General features: G+C 35.6%; 1 protein-coding gene across 3 annotated transcripts in view; it reads left to right on the top strand.

The window, feature by feature from the left end:
* The window catches only part of LOC133538161 (kalirin-like), a 259,495-nt gene that overhangs the window by 114,186 nt on the left and 122,207 nt on the right, over positions 1-23,102 (top strand). For all 3 annotated transcript variants that reach the window (XM_061879521.1, XM_061879520.1, XM_061879519.1), the window contains exons 19-30: positions 4,069-4,235; positions 7,356-7,475; positions 10,838-10,906; positions 11,072-11,221; positions 13,140-13,289; positions 17,941-18,055; positions 18,129-18,244; positions 18,388-18,510; positions 20,002-20,184; positions 21,114-21,235; positions 22,319-22,385; positions 22,453-22,562. In XM_061879521.1, coding sequence (XP_061735505.1) covers positions 4,069-4,235; positions 7,356-7,475; positions 10,838-10,906; positions 11,072-11,221; positions 13,140-13,289; positions 17,941-18,055; positions 18,129-18,244; positions 18,388-18,510; positions 20,002-20,184; positions 21,114-21,235; positions 22,319-22,385; positions 22,453-22,562 — 1,492 coding nt within the window. The remainder of the gene's footprint in view (positions 1-4,068; positions 4,236-7,355; positions 7,476-10,837; positions 10,907-11,071; positions 11,222-13,139; positions 13,290-17,940; positions 18,056-18,128; positions 18,245-18,387; positions 18,511-20,001; positions 20,185-21,113; positions 21,236-22,318; positions 22,386-22,452; positions 22,563-23,102) is intronic.

Raw genomic sequence — 23,102 nt, 5'->3', positions numbered from 1 at the left:
AATTGTTTGCACAACATTTTTCATTTAAAATTCAGATGCCTGAATTCCTTTGCTGGATTAAATCTTGATTCTTTGGCAGCCCGTTTAGGCAGCAAACTAACTAGTTGGGTCCCAATTAATTGCACCCTCTGCACTTGCCAAGGCAACTGTTCATTTTTATGTTTATTTAAGATGGCAAACTATAAAAACACATTAGTTTTCCCTTATGTTCTGAAAAGGCCTTTAGAATTTACTTAACTTATTTTAATTTTATTTTTTTATTTTTTTTATTTATCTGTTTATTTACTTGCTTTTTTTTTTTTTAAATAACCTGTAATATATCCATCCATTTTCTACCGCTTATTCCCTTTTGGGGTTGCGGGGGGCGCTGGCGCCTATCTCAGCTACAATCGGGCGGAAGGCGGGGTACACCCTGGACAAGTCGCCACCTCATCGCAGGGCCAACACAGATAGACAGACAACATTCACACACTAGGGCCAATTTAGTGTTGCCAATCAACCTATCCCCAGGTGCATGTCTTTGGAAGTGGGAGGAAGCCGGAGTACCCGGAGGGAACCCACGCATTCACGGGGAGAACATGCAAACTCCACACAGAAAGATCCCGAGCCTGGATTTGAACCCAGGACTGCAGGAACTTCGTATTGTGAGGCAGACGCACTAACCCCTCTGCCACCGTGAAGCCCTGTAATATATGTTTTTACAATGTTAGCATTTTAATGATTTAAAAATGTGTTTATTTTTAGTAATCACTTTTTGGAATCCAAAAATGTTATTGTTGTATTAGATCTGTACTTAAATTAAATTATTCATTTTATTGAGTTGAATTCATTTTACAATTCAAAATAGTTATATATATACGTATATGTATTTATGTGTGTATATATACATATATATGTACTTATATATATATATTTATATATGCATATATATATGAATGTATGTATATATATATATATATATGCATGTATATATATATTTATATATGCATATATATATCTATGTATGTATATATATACATATATATATATAAATATATATATGTGTGTATGTATGTATATATATGTATGTATTTACAAACCCCGTTTCCTTATGAGTTGGGAAAGTTTGTTAGATGTAAATATAAACAGAATACAATGATTTGCAAATCATTTTCAACCCATATTCAGTTGAATATGCTACAAAGACAACATATTTGATGTTCAAATTGATAAACTTTTTTTTTTTTTTTTTTGCAAATAATCATTAACTTTACAATTTGATGTCAGCAACACGTGACAAAGTTGGGAAAGGTGGCAATAAATACTGATAAAGTTGAGGAATGCTCATCAAACACTTATTTGGAACATCCCACAGGTGTGCAGGCTAATTGGGAACAGGTGGGTGCCATGATTGGGTATAAAAACAGCTTCCCAAAAAATGCTCAGTCTTTCACAAGAAAGGATGGAGCAAGGTACACCCCTTTGTCCACAACTGCGTGAGCAAATAGTCAAACAGTTTAAGAACAATGTTTCTCAAAGTAAAATTGCAAGAAATTTAGGGATTTTAACATCTACGGTCCATAATATTATCAAAAGGTTCAGAGAATCTGGAGAAATCACTCCACGTAAGCGGCGTGGCCGGAAACCAACATTGAATGACCGTGACCTTCGATCCCTCAGACGGCACTGTATCAAAAACTAACATCAATCTCTAAAAGATATCACCACATGGGCTCAGGAACACTTCATAAAACCACTGTCACTGAATACAGTTCGTCGCTACATCTGTAAGTGCAAGTTAAAGCTCTACTATGCAAAGCGAAAGCCATTTATCAACAACATCCAGAAACGCCGCCGGCTTTTCTGGGCCCGAGATCATCTAAGATGGACTGATGCAAAGTGGAAAAGTGTTCTGTGGTCTGACGAGTCCACATCTCAATTTGTTATTGGAAATAGTCGACATCGTGTCATCCGGACCAAAGGGGAAGCGAAACATCCAGACTGTAATCGACGCAAAGTTCAAAAGCCAGCATCTGTGATGGTATGGGGGTGCATTTATGCCCAAGGCATGAGTAATTTACACATCTGTGAAGGCACCATTAATCCTGAAAGGTACATACAGCTTTTGGAACAACATATGCTGCCATCTAAGCGCCGTCTTTTTCATGGACGCCCCTGCTTATTTCAGCAAGACAATGCCAAGCCACATTCAGCACGTGTTACAATAGCGTGGCTTCGTAAAAAAAGAGTGCAGGTACTTTCCTGGCCCGCCTGCAGTCCAGACATGTCTCCCATTTAAAATGTGTGGCCCATTATGAAGCGTAAAATACGACAGCGGAGACCCCGGGCTGTTGAACGACTGAAGCTCTACATAAAAAAAGAATGGGAAAAAATTCCACTTTCAAAGCTTCAACAATTAGTTTTTTCTGTTCCTAATTGTTTATTGAGTGTTGTTAAAAGAAAAGGTGATATAACACAGTGGTGAACATGCCCTTTCCCAACTACTTTGGCACGTGTTGCAACCATGAAATTCTAAGTTAATTATTATTTGCAAAAAAAAAATCAAGTTTATGAGTTTGAACATCAAATATCTTGTCTTTCTAGTGCCTTCAATTGAATATGGGTTGAAAATAATTTGCTAATCATTGTATTACTGTATGTTTATATTTACATCCAACACAATTTCCCAACTCATATGGAAACGTGGTTTGTATACATATATGTATTTATTTCTATTTTATTTAGTTTTTTTTAAATTATTGTGTAAGTATTATATATACTTACCTATACATTTGTCCATGTATATACTGTATGTAAATATATATATATATATATTAGGGCTGCGAATCTTTGGTTCGATTCAATATCGATTCTTGGGGTCGCGATTCGATTATAAATCGATTTTTTATTTTTCGATTCACGCGATTCTTTATTCATTCAAACATAGGTTTTCAGCAGGATCTACCCCAGTCTGCTGACATGCTAACAGAGTAGTAGATTTAAAAAAAAAAAGCTTTTGTAATTGTAAAGGACAATGTTTTATCAACTGATTGCAATAATGTAAACTTCTTTTTACTATTAAACGAACCAAAAATATGACTTATTTTATATTTGTGAAAACATTGGACACAGTGTGTTGTCAAGCTTATGAGATGCAATGCAAGTGTAAGCCACTGTGACACTATTGTTCTTTTTTTTTATTTTTATAAATGTCTAATGATAATGTCAATGAGGGATTTTTAATCACTGCTATGCTGAAATTAGAACTAATATTGATACTGTTGTTGATAATATTAATTTTTGTTTCAGTACTTTTGGTTTGTTCTGTGTCGTGTTTGTGTCTCCTCTCAATTGCTCTGTTTATTGCCATTTTGAGTGTTGCTGGGTCAAGTTTGGTTTTGTAATTGGATTGCATTGTTATGGTATTGCTGTGTATGGTTTTGTTGGATTGATAAAAAAAAAAAAAGATTGAAAAAAAAAATACAATCGATTCTCAATATATATATACTTACTTACTTAAGTAAGTAAGTATATGTATATATATATATATATATATATATATATATATATATAAATATATATATATATATGTATATATATATATATTTATATGTATATATTTATTTATATACTTAAGTAAGGATATATATATATGTATATATATGTAAGTAAGTATATATATATATATATATATATGCTGTATATATTATTTATATATTTATTTAATTTTTTTTTTCAAACTGTTTAGTTCAAAATGATCCAATTAAAAAATGTAGTAAACTTATTTTACTTCCTTGTAAGATTCTTCAAGTAGCCCGTTTAGGCATCAAATTGGTAAATTGGTTGAATTCTCTGCTGAAGGAATAATAACATTTTTCATAATAAATTCTGATGCCTGAATTTTTCTGCTGAATTGAATCTACTGCAGCCCGTTTAGGCAGCAGACTATAATATATCCTGGCATCCAAGTAGTGAACATCATTAAGCCTCCAATGCTCAAAGACGTAATTCAAACGTCGCGCAACATTCTTCCCAGTGAAAAATCAATATGCTGATCGATCATGCTAGTCGTGTCTCCTTCCGTCTCAGGAATCGAGCTGACTGGCGAGAAGGACGCCGACTTGGCCTCCCAGGTGCAGGAGCTGCTGGAGTTCCTACACGAGAAGCAGCAGGAAGTGGAACTGAGCGCTCAGCACGCGCACGCACGCCTGGAGCAGATTCTGCAACTGCGCCACCTTCAGGCCGAGGTCAAGCAGGTAGTCAAGAAACGTGACCATTCATTCTCACTTGTGCAGACAGGCTGGTTGAATAACAGAGGAGCTGTTATGGCAATGACCTTTGCCAAGGCACAGGTCTTCTTAGCAACAAGAGGAATTGTGCATTTTGCGATATGCGTGCAAGGAAAATGTCCCAAAATGATGAAAACCAAGACTATAATCATTCTCAATAGAAAAAAACTGCACCCATATGTAGATCCGCACCAAACACTTTGTTTTCAAGGATCACATAATATGATCACATGTGTTATTATAATAAATGATGTAAACCTGTAATTCAAACGATTAACTTTTTTTCTGATTAGGAAAATTATGATTGATTTGAGTCATATTGCGCCTTTTTAGAAAGACACTCTTTAAAAAAAAAAGTTTAAACTACTAATAATAACAAACTTAATCATTGTTAATTTTATGACTTAATAGTTTTTAACTTAATAATTAATCATTTTGAACCGTTATGATTTTTTGTGACATATTTTTGACAAAAAATAAAATACAAAAATAAATGATAACATGTAAAATATATCTAATTTAAACAAAATATTGAAAATATATTTCATAAATATTTAATATATTTTAATCTTAATGATTAATCATTTTAAACCATTATTCATTTTTTTGTTGCATATTTTTGACAAAAAATAAAATACAAAAAATGTTATATATATATATATATATATATTATATATTTACTAAAATATGTATATTTTGTATACAAACAAATATAATGATTTTTTATTATAATAAAATAATGTTAAATTTTAACCTTATTTTTTCAACATTATTAATACTTGCCTTACTTCACTTAAAATTGAAAACAATGATTAATTTTCAACCATTATTAATTTTTTCTTACACATTTTTGACAAAAGTTAATACTAAAAAAATAAATAGTAATTCATTTGAATATATTAAATATCTTTTTATATTTTAAATATATTTTATGTATTTTAACACTCATTAAAATATGTATATTTTATATACAAATTGATAATATAATTATTTTTATTATAAATAAATATTGTTAGATTTTTACCTTATTTTTTAAACGTTATTAACATTATCCTTACTTCACTTAAAATTGAATACAATAAATAATTTTGAACCAATATGAAACAATTTCTTACATATTATTGACAAAAACTAAAATAAGTAATAATAAATGTAAATATATATAAATATTTTTTATTATTTAAAATATATTTTATATATTTTAACTTTGATTAAAACATGTACTGGTATAGTTCATATACAAATTAATAATATAATGATTTTTTTCTCATGAAGAAATAAGTTAACATTTTTACCTGATTTTTTAAAAGGTTAATATTATTTGCCTTTCTTTACTTAAAATTTAAACCAATAATTAATAATTTTGAACCATTATACATTTTTTCCTATATATTATTGACAAAAAAACACATTTGAATATATATAAATCCATCCATCCATCCATCCATTTTCTACCGCTTATTCCCTTTCGGGGTCGCGGGGGTCGCTGGCGCCTATCTCAGCTACAATCGGGCGGAAGGCAGGGTACACCCTGGACAAGTCGCCACCTCATCGCAGGGCCAACACAGATAGACAACATTCACACTCACATTCACACACTAGGGCCAATTTAGTGTCGCCAATTAACCTATCCCCAGGTGCATGTCTTTGGAAGTGGGAGGAAGCCGGAGTACCCGGAGGGAACCCACGCATTCACGGGGAGAACATGCAAACTCCACACAGAAAGATCCCGAGCCTGGATTTGAACCAGGACTGCAGGAACTTCGTATTGTGAGGCAGACGCACTAACCCCTCTGCCACCGTGAAGCCCATAATATTTTGTATTGAAAATATATTTTATATATTGTAATATTTATAAAATTATGTACATCTATATACAAATAAATAATATGTGATGTTTTATTATAATAAAATAATGTAACATTTTAACCCTATCTTTTAAACGGTATTATTTTTTTTGCCTTACTTCACTTAAAATTGAAAACAATAATTAATCATTTTGTAACCAATATGAACTTTTTGGTACATATTATTGGCAAAAAATTAAATACTAGAATAAAAAATGCATTTGAATACATATAAATATTTTTTCAATTTTTAAAACATATTTTCTATATTTTAATATTTAATAAAATATGTATATATTATGTACAAATAAATAGGTGAATACTTTTTTGTTATAATAAAATAATGTTGAATTTAAACTTTATTTTTTGAAATGTTGATATTATTTGCCTTAAAATTGAAAAAATTAACTAATCATTTTGAACCCGTATAAATGTTTTTGTTACGTATTTTTGATGAAAAATTAAATACTAAAATAAATACATTTGAATACATTTAAATATGTTTTTATATTTAAAGTATATTTTATATATTTTAATATTCATTAAAATATGTATATTTTATATACAAATACATAATTTCATGATTTTTAAATTATAATAAAATAATGATACATTTGAAGTACATTTTTTTAAATGTTAACATTGTTTGTTTTATTTCACTTAAAATTGAAAAAAATAATTAATCTTTTTGAACCATTATGAATTGTTTCATTACATAATTTTTCACAAAAAATAGATGATGATAAATGATAAATGTAAATATATATATATGTATGTATGTATATATATATATATATATATATATATATATATATATATATATATATATATATATTAATATTCATAAAAATATTTATATTTTGTATGCAAATAAGTAATATTATTATTGGTTTTTTTTATTAGAATAAAGTCATGTTAAATTTTAACTTTATTTTTTAGACGTCATCATTATTTGCCTTACTTCCCTCAAAATTGAAAACAATAGTTCAAATGTACCCGAAAATTAACTTTCTTTTTTTTTTTTTAACGAGGGAGCTGAAATACAATGTCAAAAATAGAAAAATTGTACAGTATGTCTGTACGTGGAATTAAACTAAGGAATAAAACACATGCATTGGTACAGCATGTACATTAAGTGCAGTATACATGGAGAGATGTTGTCGTGACCAAAAGAATTGGAGGCGTGTGCTGATGTCATCGCCGCTAATGTGTTATCCTCTTCATCTTCCTTCTCTCCAAGGTTCTGGGATGGATCCGAAACGGCGAGTCCATGCTGAATGCCAGCATGGTGAACGCCAGCTCGCTGTCAGAGGCCGAGCAGCTGCAGAGGGAACACGAGCAGTTCCAGATGGCGATAGAGGTGTGTGGCACATACACACACACACACACACACACACACACACACACACACACACACACACACACACACACACACACACACACACACAAACACACACGAGATTGTTTGAGCAGTGAGTGTCCCAGCATACATCAGTAGCAGATGTGCGCAGCAGGACACGCCCCCTCGTCCGACTGCCCTTCAACTCCAGGAAACACACACTTGGCAGCCACATCATCTGACATAAAGGCTTCCTTCTAAATGATGTCCATCCATCCATCCATCCATTTTTCTACCGCTTGTCCCGTCGGGAAAAAAAGTTGCCATATTGAAAATGTTTCCTCATGATATCAACTTAGAAGATGTTTTCCTGTATGATTTTAAATGGGCTGTCCCGATAGGATATTGGTCATTAAAAGAAAAAACCTAATATGAATGACGCGTGGTTGCCTGTAAAATGTGTGATATCATGTGCGATACAAGCAGCATGTTGACTTGTGTGGCCAGTCAACGTCCAAATGTCCCCTGAGAAACACACAAGCTAGCTGCTACACAACAGCTCAGCACACAATAGCACATAAGCTAGACATATGTAAAAATCATTGAACAATATTTTGCACGTTTGACAATATAAACTAGTATCAAATAATTACAGTTGCAAATTACTTACACATACTAAGTGTCCAAGCATATTAGCAATTATCCAGTAACAAACGTGTCCACATTGTTCAACTTTCTGCGTCATGAGCTGAACTTCATTAACTATTTTGTCCAAAAAACTAATTACGACTTTGCTTCAACTCAAAGACAGCATAAGTTCATGATAAATAGGTTAGTATTTTTTAATGTTGGACTAATTTCACTTCATAAAACCATTGGCTAACATTTCACAAAATATTAAATGTATGATATTGTATCGGATCAATATTGCTATCGGCCGATGCTTAAAGCACCAATACCGGTATCGTTATGGAAGTTAAAATAAAAAACTATATAATGTATGTTTATACAGTCACGATCAAAAGTTTACACACATTTGTAAAGAACATAATGTCATGGCTGTCTTGAGTTTCCAATCATTTTTACAACTCTTATTTTTTTGTGATAGAGTGATTGGAGCAAATACTTGTTGGTCACTAAAAAAACATTAATGAGGTTTCGTTCTATCATGAATTTATTATGGGTCTACTGAAAATGTGACCAAATCTGCTGGGTCAAAAGTATACATACAGCAATGTTAATATTTGGTTACATGTCCCTTGGCAAGTTTCACTGCAATAAGGCACTTTTGGTAGCCATCCACAAGCTTCTGGTTGAATTTTTGACCACTCCTCTTGACAAAATTGGTTCAGTTCAGCCTAAGGTGTTGGTTTTCTGACATGGACTTTTTTCTTCAGCATAGTCCACACATTTAAATCAGGACTTTGGAAGGCCATTCTAAAACCTTAATTCTAGCCTGAGTTAGCCATTCCTTTACCACTTTTGACGTGTGTTTGGTGTCATTCTCCTGTTGGAACGCCCGACTGCGCCCAAGACCCAACCTTCGGGCTGATGATTTTAGGTTGTCCTGAAGAATTTGGAGGTAATTCTCTTTTTTCATTGTCCCATTTACTCTCTGTAAAGCACCAGTTCCATTGGCAGCAGCACAGGCCCAGAGCATAATACTACCACCACCATGCTTGACGGTAGGCCTGGTGTTCCTGGGATTAAAGGCCTCCCCTTTTCTCCTCCAAACATACTGCTGGGTTTTGTGGCCCAACAGCTCAATTTTTGTTTCATCTGACATCTAATGGACAAAGATATGACCTTCTGGAGGAAAGTTCTGTGGTCAGATGAAACAAAAATTTAAATGTCTGGCCACAATACCCAGCAATATGTTTGGAGGAGAAAAGGTGAGGCGTTTAATCCCCTGAACACCATCCCTACCGTCAAGCATGGTGGTGGTAGTATTATGCTTTAAGCCTGTTTTGCTGCCAATGGATCTGGTGCTTTAAATGGGAAAATGAAAAAGGAGGATTATTTCCAAATTCTTCAGGAGAACCTAAAATCATCAGCCTGAAGGTTGGGTCTTGGGCGCAGTTGGGTGTTCCAACAGGACAATGACCACAACACACGTCAAAGGTCGTAAAGTAATGGCTAAATCAGGCTAGATTAAAGGTTTTAGAATGGCCTTCCCAAAGTCCTGACTTAAACCTGTGGACAATGCTGAAGAAACAAGTCCATGCCAGAAAACCGACAAAATTAGCTGAACAGCACCAATTTTGCCAAGAGGAGTGGTCAAAAATTCAACCAGAAGCTTGTGGATGGCTACCAAAAGCGCCTTATTGCAGTGAAACTTGCCAAGGGACATGTAATCCAATATTAACCTGGCTGTATGTATACTTTAGACCCAGCAGATTTGGTCACATTTTCATCCATCCATCCATTTTCTACCGCTTATTCCCTTTTGGGGTCGCGGGGGGGGCGCTGGCGCCTATCTCAGCTACAATCGGGCGGAAGGCGGGGTACACCCTGGACAAGTCGCCACCTCATCGCAGGGCCAACACAGATAGACTCACATTTTCAGTCGACCCATAATGAATTCATAAAAGAACCAAACCTCATGAATGTTTTTTAGTGACCAACAAGTATGTGCTCCAATCACTCTATCACAAAAAAATAAGAGTTGTAGAAATTACTGGAAACTCGAGACAGCCATGACATTATATTCTTTACTTGTGTATGTAAACTTTTGATCGCGACTGTATACGAGTCCTGCTGATATCGTATCCGCTCAACAGCCGTATCGGCCAAAAATCAAAGCTCCAATTGTTTTAGAAGTGAAAAAAATTCAAATATAAGAAAGTATAGCTAATAGGTCCTGCCGTCCTGGGTTCAATCCCAGGCTCTGGATCTTTCTGTGTGGAGTTTGCATGTTCTCCCTGTGACTGCGTGGGTTCCCTCCGGGTACTCCGGCTTCCTCCCACTTCCAAAAACATGCACCTGTGGATAGGTTGATTGGCAACACTAAATTGGCCCTAGTGTGTGAATGTGAGTGTGAATGTTGTCTATCTGTGTTGGCCCTGCGATGAGGTAGCGACTTGTCCATGGTGTACCCCGCCTTCCGCCCGATTGTAGCTAAGATAGGCGCCTGCGCCCCCCGCGACCCCAAAGGGAATAAGCGGTAGAAAATGGATGGATGGAGATAAATACAACAACAAAAAAATGAGAAAGTGATAAAGTTGCATCGGGACATTTTTTGACATTCTAAGGAGGCTGTGGAATCCAAGAGGAGAAGAATGCAGATTTACAGATGTAGTACTTTATTTAAAGCATAAAACGGTCTTCAGTACCTTGGTCAAGTGTGATTTGTCAAGTGATTATTATTATTTTCCCTCTTCTAGTCTCTCTTCCACGCCAACTCCCTTCAGAAGACCCACCAGAGTGCTCTTCAGGTCCAGCAGAAAGCCGAGGTAAGTCCAGCGTCTTCTGAAAGGGGCGGGGCTTGACAGCGTCTAAGTCAGCGACCAATTACGGTGACGGAAGGAGACGCTCCCAGGGTGTGCTAGCTCGCATGTGTCAGGAGTGCGGCCAGCAGGAAGCGCCACACGTTTGTTGTCTCTCCGTCCCTGTCACAGATGATGCTCCAGGGCGGTCATTACGACCCGGACGCCATTCGCGGCTGCGCTGAGAAGGTGGCGGTCCACTGGCAGCAGCTGATGCTGAAGATGGAGGACCGCCTCAAGCTTGTCAACGCCTCGGTGGCCTTCTACAAGACATCGGAACAGGTGCGCTACCAATGCTAAACATTCTAACCATTCTTACCATGAATTGATTAACGTGGACCCCGACTCAAACAAGTTGAAAATCTTATTGTGGTGTTACCATTTAGTGGTCAATTGTACGGAATATGTACTGTACTGTGCAATATACTAATACAAGTTTTAATCAATCAATCAATCAAACAAAGCTAGCAATGTTAACTATGCCAACCATGTTAACAAAATTAACAATGAGAACGATGCTTACCATGTTGACATGGCTAATGATGCTAGGAATGGTAACCATGCTAGCCAGGGGACAGCGTGGCTCGGGTGGTAGAGCGGCTGGCAAGCAACCTGAGAGTTCTTGATTCGATCGCCCGCTTCCGCCATCCTAGTCCCGTCCGTTGTGACAGTTCACCCTTGCTCCTGATGGGTCATGGTTAGCGCCTTGCATGGCAGCCCCCGCCATCAATGTGTGATTGTGTGTGTGAATGGGTGAATGTGGAAATAGTCTCCTACCTTGAGCATTTACCATTTAACGGAGTTAACGATGCTAACCATGTTAACGAAGTTACTGAACCTAACAATGCTAATAAAGCTAACGATGCTAACAAATCCAACGAATCTAATGATGCTAACCATATTAACGAAGCTAACCATGATAACAAAGCTAACGAAGCTTGCGATGCTTACCATGCTAATGAAGCTAACCATGTTAACAAAGCTAAAGAAAGTAGCAATGCTAATATAGCTAAAGATGTTAACAATGCTAACGATGCTAACCATCTTATCGAAGTTACCTATGCTAACCATTCTAACAATGTTAACTAAGCTAACCATGTTAAGGAAGCTAACGATGCTAACAAAGCTTACAATGTTAACCATGTAAGTGATGCTAACAATGCTAACATACTAACAATGCTGACAAAGCTAACATGCTAATAAACCTAACTAATTTAACAATGCTTACCATGCTTAACCATGTTGTCGAGGTTAACGATGCTAACTAGGGATGCGAATCTTTGGGTGTCCCATGATTCAATTCGATATCGATTCTTGGGGTCGCGATTCAAAAATATATCGACTTTTTCGATTCAACGCAATTCTCTTTTCAAAAACTTTTTTTTTTTCAATTCAAAACGATTCTGAATTAATTCAATACATAGGATTTCAGCAGGATCTACCCCAGTCTGCTGACATGCTAGCAGAGTAATAGATTTAAAAAAAAAAGCTTTTATAATAGTAAAGGACAATGTTTTATCAACTGATTGCAATAATGTAAATTTGTTTTTACTATTAAACGAACCAAAAATATTACTTATTTTATCTTTGGGAAAACATTGGACACAGTGTGTTGTCAAGCTTATGAGATGCGATGCAAGTGTAAGCCACTGTGACACTATTGTTCTTTTTTAAAATTTTTTATAAACATCTAATGATAATGTTAATGAGGGATTTTTAATCAATGCTATGCTGAAATTATAACTGATATTGATACTGTTGTTGATAATATTCATTTTTGTTTCACTACTTTTGTTTGTTCTGTGTCGTGTTTGTCTCCTCTCAATTGCTGTTTATTGCAGTTCTGAGTGTTGCTGGGTCAGGTTTGGTTTTGGAATTGGATTGCATTGTTATGGTATTGCTGTGTAGTGGTTTTGTTGGATTGATAAAAAATAAGTAAATAAATTAAAAAAATTAAATTATAAAAAATTGATTTTTTAAAAATGAGAATCGATTCTGAATTGCACATTGTATTCGATTCGATTTGTATTCGAATCGATTTTTCCCACACCCCTAATGCTAACCATGTTAACGAAGCTAACAATGTTAACAAAGCTTACAATGCTAACAAAGCTTACTATACTACCAAAGCTAAAAACGTTAACAGAGCTAAACATGCTATCAAAGCTAATGATGCTAACAAGGCTATTGCTACATCCAGGTGTGCAGCGTGCTGGAAAGCCTGGAGCAGGAGTATCGCCGTGACGAGGACTGGTGCGGCACTCAGGAGAAAGTTGGCGCGCTGGCAGAGTGCGAGCACCTCCTGCCTCTCATCAGCAAACACCTGGAGCAGAAGGAAGCTTTCCTTAAGGTCACTTTTTTCTTCTTGTTATATAACAATATAAATAACAGTTAATAACCAATTATCATGCAATAATATTAATAAGCTCAAATAATAATATTCAAAGCTACTTCAAAGTTCAGTCCGCACGTGTTGCTCCTCTTGCGAGGACTTTGACTTCCTGTTTAAGTCCCGCCTTTCTGCCTTGTCATCATATCCTGTGCAATACTGTATGATACAACGATATCCGACAACATATTGTTTTATTCCCTGTGATTTGATACTACATGATATAATTCGATACCATACGTAGGTATGGTACGATACAATACGATACAATATGTTGTGCTGTGCAAATATAACAAGTCGATGAAGTAAGATACGTTACAATATGATTCCGTCTACTATGGTACCATAAGAGACAATTGGATACCAGAAGTAAACAACACAATATGTCGCTCGACGCAAATATCACATTACTCAATAAAATTAGATACGATAACATCTGATTCTGTGTGCTACGATACGCAAATATCACATTAGTCGATAAAATTAGATACGATAACATCTGATTCTGTGTGCTACGATACAATTTGATACCATAAATAGATAAGATAAGGTACGATACATTGTTGCACTATGCAAATTTCACATTAGTCGATAAAAGAAGATATGATATGATATGATTTTGATTTTGTATGTGCTATGATACCATATGATACAGTTCCATACCATAAGTAGGTAAGATAAGGTACGATACATTCTTGCACTACGCGAATATTAGTTAGTTAATTAGTTGATTATTTTTTCGGTCAATGGTCAACAAAATGAACAAACAGTTTCACATAAACAAACAGTTGTACATTCATAATTAGAAAATGTTGCAGACCGAAAGGGTTTAGGCTGAAGTTGAAGACTTTCTGCGCCTAACCCTATAAACAATGTCAAATACAAGATGAGCTTCCAAAAATTATGAAATTTCCTTTGCACAACATACTATAAATACACCTTGTACACAACATAAACACTGTTCAATTATATACACAGTAAAGACTTGTGAAATATCCTTGTACACGTGTTAGTTAAACCTTTGCACCAATTATATATTATATACAAACATTTATACTTACATTGTTATTTATATCCCACATTATCCCACGGGGACGGCGTGGCGCAGTGGAAGAGTGGCCGTGCGCAACCTGAGGGTCACTGGTTCAAATCCCACCTAAAACCAACCTCGTCACGTCCGTTGTGTCCTGAGCAAGACACTTCACCCTTGCTCCTGATGGGTGCTGGTTGGCGCCTTGCATGGCAGCTCCCTCCATCAGTGTGTGAATGTGTGTGTGAATGGGTAAATGTGGAAGTAATGTCAAAGCGCTTTGAGTACCTTGAAGGTAGAAAAACGCTATACAAGTACAACCCATTTATTTATTTATTTAAGCTTTTAGTTAACATTGATCATAGCATTAACTACTGTGTTGATTCAAAAGTGATATATTTTTCCTAGACATTGGTCTTAAAGTGTTTCTAAATGTGTGAATGGAACTGGAACATTTAAAGGAATCATCCAAGCTGTTCCACAGATGACCCCCCCACTGACAAAAGCACATCTACTTTTTAAGCTCGTTCTTTTGTTTGCTTTCTGAAAGACAGCTGAACCTCTGAGGTCATGGGGACTCTCCCTGGGTTTGAACCTCTCCTGTAGACACCCAGGCAGCATGCGGTTATGAGCTTTGTACGTCACAATAGCAGTGTTGAGGTCAACAAGACCATGCAGTTTTAATGTTTTTAATTTAATAAACAGAGCATTGGTAGGGTCATGATAACCCGCATCATTTACAATTCTAATAGCTTTCTTTTGAAGTAAGAACATAGAGTTGATGTTTGAATTGTAATTGTTGCCCCAGATTTCAACACAATATTTAAGATATGGGAGTACGAAATCATTACATAACATGTTAAGAGCCTTTTGATTTACAGAGTTTTTAATTTAATGTAACATAGCCATAATTTTTGCCATCCTTGTCTTGAGTAAGTTTGTGTAGTTTCTAATTTAATTCATCATCTATATAGAGTCCCCAAAATGTTGTTGAATACAACCTTTCTATTTCCATATCATCAATTTGTATGTGACACTTCATGTTTTTTTTCCTATTTTCAAAAATATATATCTTATTTTATTTAGGTTGATTGATGCGATGTGGTGGCGACTTGTCCAGGGTGTACTACGCCTTCCGCCCGATTGTAGCTGAAATAGTCACCAGCGCCTATCTCAGCTACCCCAAAGGGAATAAGCGGTAGAAAATGGATGGATGGGATGATAGTTTATTGGCATAAAACCAATGCTTTAGTATGTGGAGTTCACTCTGTACAGCAGGGGTGTCAAACTCAAATACAGTGTGGGCCAAAATTTAAAACTGAACAAAGCCGCGGGCCAAGGTTGAACAAATTAACCTTTTAGGTGGTAGCGTGTATTGTAGTGTCCCGGAAGAGTTAGTGCTGCAAGGGGTTCTGGGTATTTGTTCTGTTGTGTTACGGTTCGGATGTTCTCCCGAAATGTGTTTGTTATTCTTGTTTGATGTGGGTTTACAGTGTGGCACATATTTGTAACAGTGTTAAAGTTGTTTATACGGCCACCCTCAAGTGTCACCTGTATGGCTGTTGACCAAGTATGAGTTGCATTCACTTATGAGTGTGTATAAGCCGCTTACATTATGAAGCTGTTTGTATGGAGGATAAGCGGACGTGAAGACAGGTTTTAAAGAATGTTAAAGGCAGTGCCTTTAAGGCACAGCCCCCAATATTGTTGTCCGGGTGGAAATCGGGAGATATTCGGGAGAATGGTTGCCCAGGGAGATTTTCGGGAGGGGCACTGAACTTCGGAAGTCTCCCGGGAAAATCGGGAGGGTTGGCAAGTATGAATATTAGCGGTGAATGCGGTGTTACAGCGGCACAGCCACTGTATAATGCCGGCGGGCCAGCTCTAATGTTTATTTGATATTGCCTCAAGGGCCAAATTAAATTACATGGCGGGCCAAATCTGGCCCGCGGGCCAGAGTTTGACACTCATGCTCTACAGGCTCTATGAGCTGGCCAATGTCTTGCCCAGAACAGTACAGGCTTGTATCATCAGCAAAGAAAATACAGTGGAGTTTTTTAAAGACTTTATAGATATCATTGATATACAATAAAAACAATTTTGGTCCCAGAACAGAACCTTGGGGTACTACATGTGTTATAATCTTTTTATCTGAATCTACATTGTTAATATGCACATACTGTTCTATGCCACCAAGATAACTTTTCAACCAATCATGAGCAAGACCTCTGACACCATACCTCTACATTTTGTTTAAAAGTAATGTGTGATCGATGATGTCAAAGGCCTTGCTCAGGTCATTAAAAACACCAACAGCAAACTCCTTCTTATCAATTGCATTAGTTACCACTTCAACTAATTCCATCACTGCCATGGAAGTAGACTTGTTTGATCAAAAACCGTATTGGTGTTCACTTAGAAAGTGGTGCTTATCAACAAAACTGTCTAATCTTGATACAAATAATTTTTCAAGGATTTTTGACAATTATGAGAGTAATGAAAAAGGTCTATAGTTGGAGAACTTATGCTCATCTTCACTTTTGAAGATGGTTAGAACTTTTGCCATTTTCATTGGAAAGACACCTTTTATACAAGAAACATTACATATATAAGTGAAGGGAACAGCTATAAAATCAACAATTTCTTTGATCAGAGAAATGTCCAAGTCGTAGAAGTATGCAAAGGAAATGGCTCAAACCAAGTCAGTAGGCAAGTAAATTGCCCAAAAGCAGTGAGGGAATAGCAGTGTTTTCCTGCACATATTTAGAAAGTGCCCTGCGATGAGGTGGCGACTTGTCCAGGTTGTAGCCCGCCTTCCGCCGGATTGGAGCTGAGGTAGGCACCAGCGCCCCCCGCGACCCCAAAGGGAATAAGCGGTAGGAAATGGATGGATGGACGGACTGCTGTCTTCTTCTTTTTCTGAGAATGTACAATTTCTGTGATTTCACTTTCATGAGCAGGAGAAATGAGAAACAATTCTAAGTTTCTTTGAATGGTTTGTTCATTGAATTTGACACTGTTTTCAGGTTGTACAATTTCATTTGCTAAATTGGGTCCAACATTGACAAAGAAGGTGTTAAAAGCATCCGTTATTTCCTTAGGGTCATTTATAGTTTGATTATTATGTATGAAATATATTGGATGTTCCTTATAAATATCACATTAGTAGATGAAATTAAACACGATATGATCTGATTTTGTATGTGCTGGATGGACAACCGGTTGGTTCTAAGTGCTATGATACCATATGACACAAGTCGATACGATAATTCAGTTACAATGAGATACCAAGATGTATTACAATATACGATATGATGCAATGACATAGGATCAAGAGATACAATGTATTATCATGTGATGCGATACCATGCCATTAAAAATAATGTAGGGAGGATACAATAATAGGATACCACGATGCATCAATTTATAGACGGAGATAATATGATATAGTGTGAGTACTGATAACTTGCGATACTATGTTGATACTAAGTTGCAATTCGATAGAGCCTGGTTAAATATGATACACGCACGCTAAGATGCGATATGGTGTTTTAGCTTCAATGCTATGTCGCTAACCTTCAGGCGTGCACGTTGGCCCGGAGGAACGCCGAGGTCTTCCTCAAGTACATCCACAGGAACAACGTGGGCATGCCGGGGGCCGCGAGTCACACCAGAGGGCCCGAGCAGCAGGTCAAAGGTCAGCAGCCTGTGGTTGGGGGGGAGGGGGTCAAAGCTCATCAGGTCAAATACTTTTTTTTCTGGTGTGGCAGCCATTCTCAACGAGCTGCTGCAGAGGGAGAACCGAGTCCTGCACTTCTGGACTCTGAAGAAGAGACGGCTGGACCAGTGTCAGCAGTACTTGGTCTTTGAACGCAGCGCCAAGCAGGTGTGTGTGTGTGTGTGTGTGTGTGTGTGTGTGTGTGTGTGTGTGCGTGTGTCTGTGCAGGCACATCTGGTATGTGTTATGTATGGGAAAAGGATTTGAAGAGCGACTATGATACCATGAGTGATTTGTGTGTGACCGGGAAGGCTCTGGATTGGATCCAGGACACAGGTGAGGTCTACCTGGCCAAGCACACCTCACCTGGCGACAGCAGCAAGGAAACGCAGCAGTTGCTCAACGACCACCATCACTTCCGACTCAGTGCCAAGGTGAGGAGGATGATACAGCATGGCCGTATCGCCTTGGTGGAAATCTGCTTTACATCTTTCCTGAGGAACTCAACCACTTCTATATGGACAAGAAATAGATGTACACAAATATACCTACATATTTACTAAATGTATATAAGTATGCACTAAAATATATACACATCTATACAAGTCCATACAAAAATATATACAAACATGTACAACTACATACAAAATATATACAAAAAAATGTATAAATATATACAAGAACATTCACAAATATATACAAGTACATACAAAATATATACAAATGCATACAAAAAATTACATATGTATACAAACAAATACAAATATATACAAGTACATAAAAAATATATACCAAAAATGTGCAAATATATACACGTACATACAAAAATATATACAAACATATGTTCAAGTACATACAGAAATATATACAAAAAAATTACAAATATATACAAGTTCATACAAAAATATATACAAGTATTTAGAAAAATGTATACAAGTACATAGAAAAAGATATGCAAACAATTACAAAAATATACAAGTACATGCAAAAATATATACAAATATATACCAAAAATGTACAAATATATACAAGTAAATACAACAATGAATAAAAAATATATACAAGTACATACAAAAATATATACAAATACTTACAAAAAATGTACAAATATATACAACAAATTTACAAATAAATACAAGTACATACAAAAATATGTACAAGTACATACAAAATATATACAAATATATTCCAACAGCTTATAAATATATACAAGTACATTCACAAATATATAAAAATATATACCAAAAATATGCAAATATCTACAAGTACATACAAAAATATCTAACAATATATTCAAAAATATATATAAGTACATACTATATATACAACAAATTTACAAATATATACAAGTACCTACGAAATATATACGAATATATACCAAAAATTACAAATATATAAAAGTATATACAAAAAAATTACAAATATATACAAGTACATACAAAAACATATACAAATATATATATACATATTTACACAAATATATACAAGTACAGTATATACCAAAACATATAAAATAGTAAACAAAAATATATACAAATAAATACAAAAATATACAAACATTTTTACAAATATATACAAGTACATGCAAACATATATACAGGTATATGTACAAAAATATATACAGGTATATGTACAAAAATATATACAGGTATATGTACAAAAATATATACAAATATATAAAACTATATAAGATATTTACAAAATATACAGTATACAGAATATATACAAGTGTATACATACAAAAATATATGCAAGGACATACAACATGAAGCACAACAATGTTCATTCCAACATTGTCACTTCTGTTGCAGCTTTATGTTGTTTGGTACTAAAAAAGCAGATTTAGTGGAGTGGCACCACCTGTGAGAAGGTTGTTTAACTATGATGTGGCGAGCACAAGCAGGTTAAGAAGGTTGTGTGTGCAGCAAACCAAGGAGAAGGTGAAGCTCCTCATCCAGCTGGCAGACAACCTGGTAGAGAAAGGCCACGCCCACGTGTCAGAGCTGAAGCGATGGGTCAGCACAGTGGACCGACGCTACCGAGACTTCTCCCTGCGCATGGCCAAGTACCAGGAGGGCCTGGAGAAGACCCTGGGCGTCTCCTCTGAGGTGGACAGTACTACATTTACTTTATTGTTATTATTGTTTTTGTTATTATTATTATTAATGTCATATTATTTGTTCTTAAATGTATTAATATTATTAATAATATTTGTTATTAATATTATTGTCATTACTATTATTATTTTTGTTGTTATTTGTTATTATTAGTATTTATAATTATGGTTATTATTATTGTTACTATTCTTATCCTCATTATTATTGGTTTTATTGTAATGATTATAATTTTTTATATTTATTGTTATTATAATTGTTATTATTACTACTGCTATCATTAAGATTATTGTTGTTGTTGTTATTATTATTATTGTCGTTATTATTATTGTTATATATTATTGTTATATTTCTATATTTGTTATTATTATACATTAGTATTATTATACAGCCATCAGACTGTATAATCCTTCTTGACTGCACTTAAATGTAGAATATATTTATATTATTCATATATTATCAATCAATCAATCAATGTTTACTTATATAGCCCTAAATCACTAGTGTCTCAAAGGGCTGCACAAACCACCACGACATCCTCGGTAGGCCCACATAAGGGCAAGGAAAACTCACACCCAGTGGGACATTGGTGACAATAATGACCCAGTGGGACGTCGGTGACAATGATGACTATGAGAACCATATATATTATATATATAATATATATTAGATATATATAATATATGTCATATATTATTTATTATTATTATTATTATTGTTTATTGTGAGCGAACTGTGGTGCTGAATTTCCCCCAGGGATCAATAAAGTACTTTCTGTTCTATTCTATTCTATTCTATTCTATTATTGTTAATATAGTTATGTTATTATTATTGTTGATTTTATTATTATTATGTTTTTGTATTATTGTTATTATTTTTGTTATTACTGTATGTTTTATTGTCTTTTGTCTTCTGATCGCCAGGACAACAAGGACTTGGAGCTGGACATCATTCCCGCCAGCCTGACGGACGACCCCGAAGTCAAACTGCGTGACCCCAGTCACGAGGTCAACGAGGAGAAGAGGAAGTCTGCTCGTAAGAAAGAGTAAGTCACAATTACATCTAATACTGATAAAATATAATTTATTATTCATTGATATCCTGAGTTAACAGCAAAACAGGTTTGTAGTTTAGTTCGGCCTCGGTGTGACCAATTCTGGTATCGATATGCAACGTATATGCCAGTACTGTATAATAGGGCTGTCTTGCGCTGAATGTGAAAATAATATCAGCAAATAACACAGGTATCGTATGCTTGCATGTAAATTGTGTGATATTATGCGCGATACAAGCAGTCCTGAAGCGTGTTTACATTTGTGTGATACCATGTGCGATACCAGCAGTCCTGCAGCATATTTACTTGTGTGTGATATCATGTGCGATACAAACAGTCCGGTTGCGTGTTTACTTGTGTGTAATATCATGTGATATGATAATCGTTAGCACGCTAGCATTAGCATGCTAGCATTCTAAGTGTTAGCGTACCAACTTTAGCATGCAAGTATGCTAATTGTTAGCATGCCAACTTTAGCAGGCTAGCATTGTATGGTTAGCACGCTAAATTGTCTTGCTAATTTTAAAGCCGTACACCTCAGTCATACAGCTTGGCATTTGACACATGCTAATTTTTAGCACGCTAAAACTAGCCTGCTAGCATTGTAATTGTTAGCATGCTAGCATTCTAACATCAGCATGCTAACTTTTCTTGCTAATTGTACCGCCGTACACCTCAGTCATATAACTTGCTACTTGACACATGCTAACCGTTAGCATTTCAGTTCGGCTCACGCATGTCAGCGTTTGTATGTAATCTCTTCTGAAATTGTATATTTTAGTTGAACAATATTGCAGTGTTAAACTGAACACTTGTCAATATAAACAAATATAAAAAAATATCAAAATTTCAATGCATATTAGAAAGTATACAGTAACAAACGTGTCCGCATCGTTCAAATTACCGCATCATGACCTTCACGTCATGAATTATTGTGACCACTAGGTGTCACCATAGAACAATCGCCACCAAATGAGCAAGTACCTTCAGTTCACATGCCTCTCGAATCCCTTCACGTTGTTTATTGTACCACAAGAAGTCAAAGCATTTGTTGACAAACAAACACCGTCTCAGGTTCATCATGGCCGAGCTCCTGCAGACCGAGAAGACGTACGTCCGAGACCTACAGGAATGTCTGGAGGTGAGAACGTCCCCGATGGCTACCTTCTCAGGCACGTGCTAACGTGATGTGTGTCCTGCTTCGTCAGACCTACCTGTGGGACATGACCAAAGGCGGTGACGACATCCCGCCCGCCATCGCCAACAGAGAGCACGTCATCTTCGGCAACATACAGGACATCTACGACTTCCACAACAAGTGAGGAACTCAGAAGGAAGTCTGCTCTTTAGGGATTAGTCCAACTTTTCTCCTTTTGAACCCGCGTCTCCACTTCCTTTAAAACTATGTTAAGTCTAATAAGCCAGGAAAAACAGACAAAAAAGTGTTATAAGTAAGTCATATATATATATATATATATATATATATATATATATATATATATTAGGGGTGTAACGGTACACAAAAATTTCGGTTCGGTACGTACCTTGGTTTAGAGGTCACGGTTCGGTTCATTTTCGGTACAGTAAGAAAACAACAAAATATAAATTTTTTGGTTATAGGTCACGGTTCGGTTCATTTTCGGTACAGTAAGAAAACAACAAAATATAAATTTTTTGGTTATTTATTTACCAAATTTGTAAACAATGGCTTGATCCTTTTAACATTGGGAACACTATAATAATTCTGCCCACGATAATCCACATTAAACTGCCTCAAGTTGTTGCTTAGATGAAATAAAATGACACAACTTTTCTTCTACGTATAAAAAGTGCAACATTAAACAGTTTCAAGTCAACT

The sequence above is a fragment of the Nerophis ophidion genome, linkage group LG19 (genome assembly GCF_033978795.1).
Source record: "Nerophis ophidion isolate RoL-2023_Sa linkage group LG19, RoL_Noph_v1.0, whole genome shotgun sequence".
Classification (NCBI taxonomy): Eukaryota; Metazoa; Chordata; class Actinopteri; order Syngnathiformes; family Syngnathidae; genus Nerophis; species Nerophis ophidion.
This window is presented reverse-complemented; position numbering and strand designations above follow the sequence as displayed.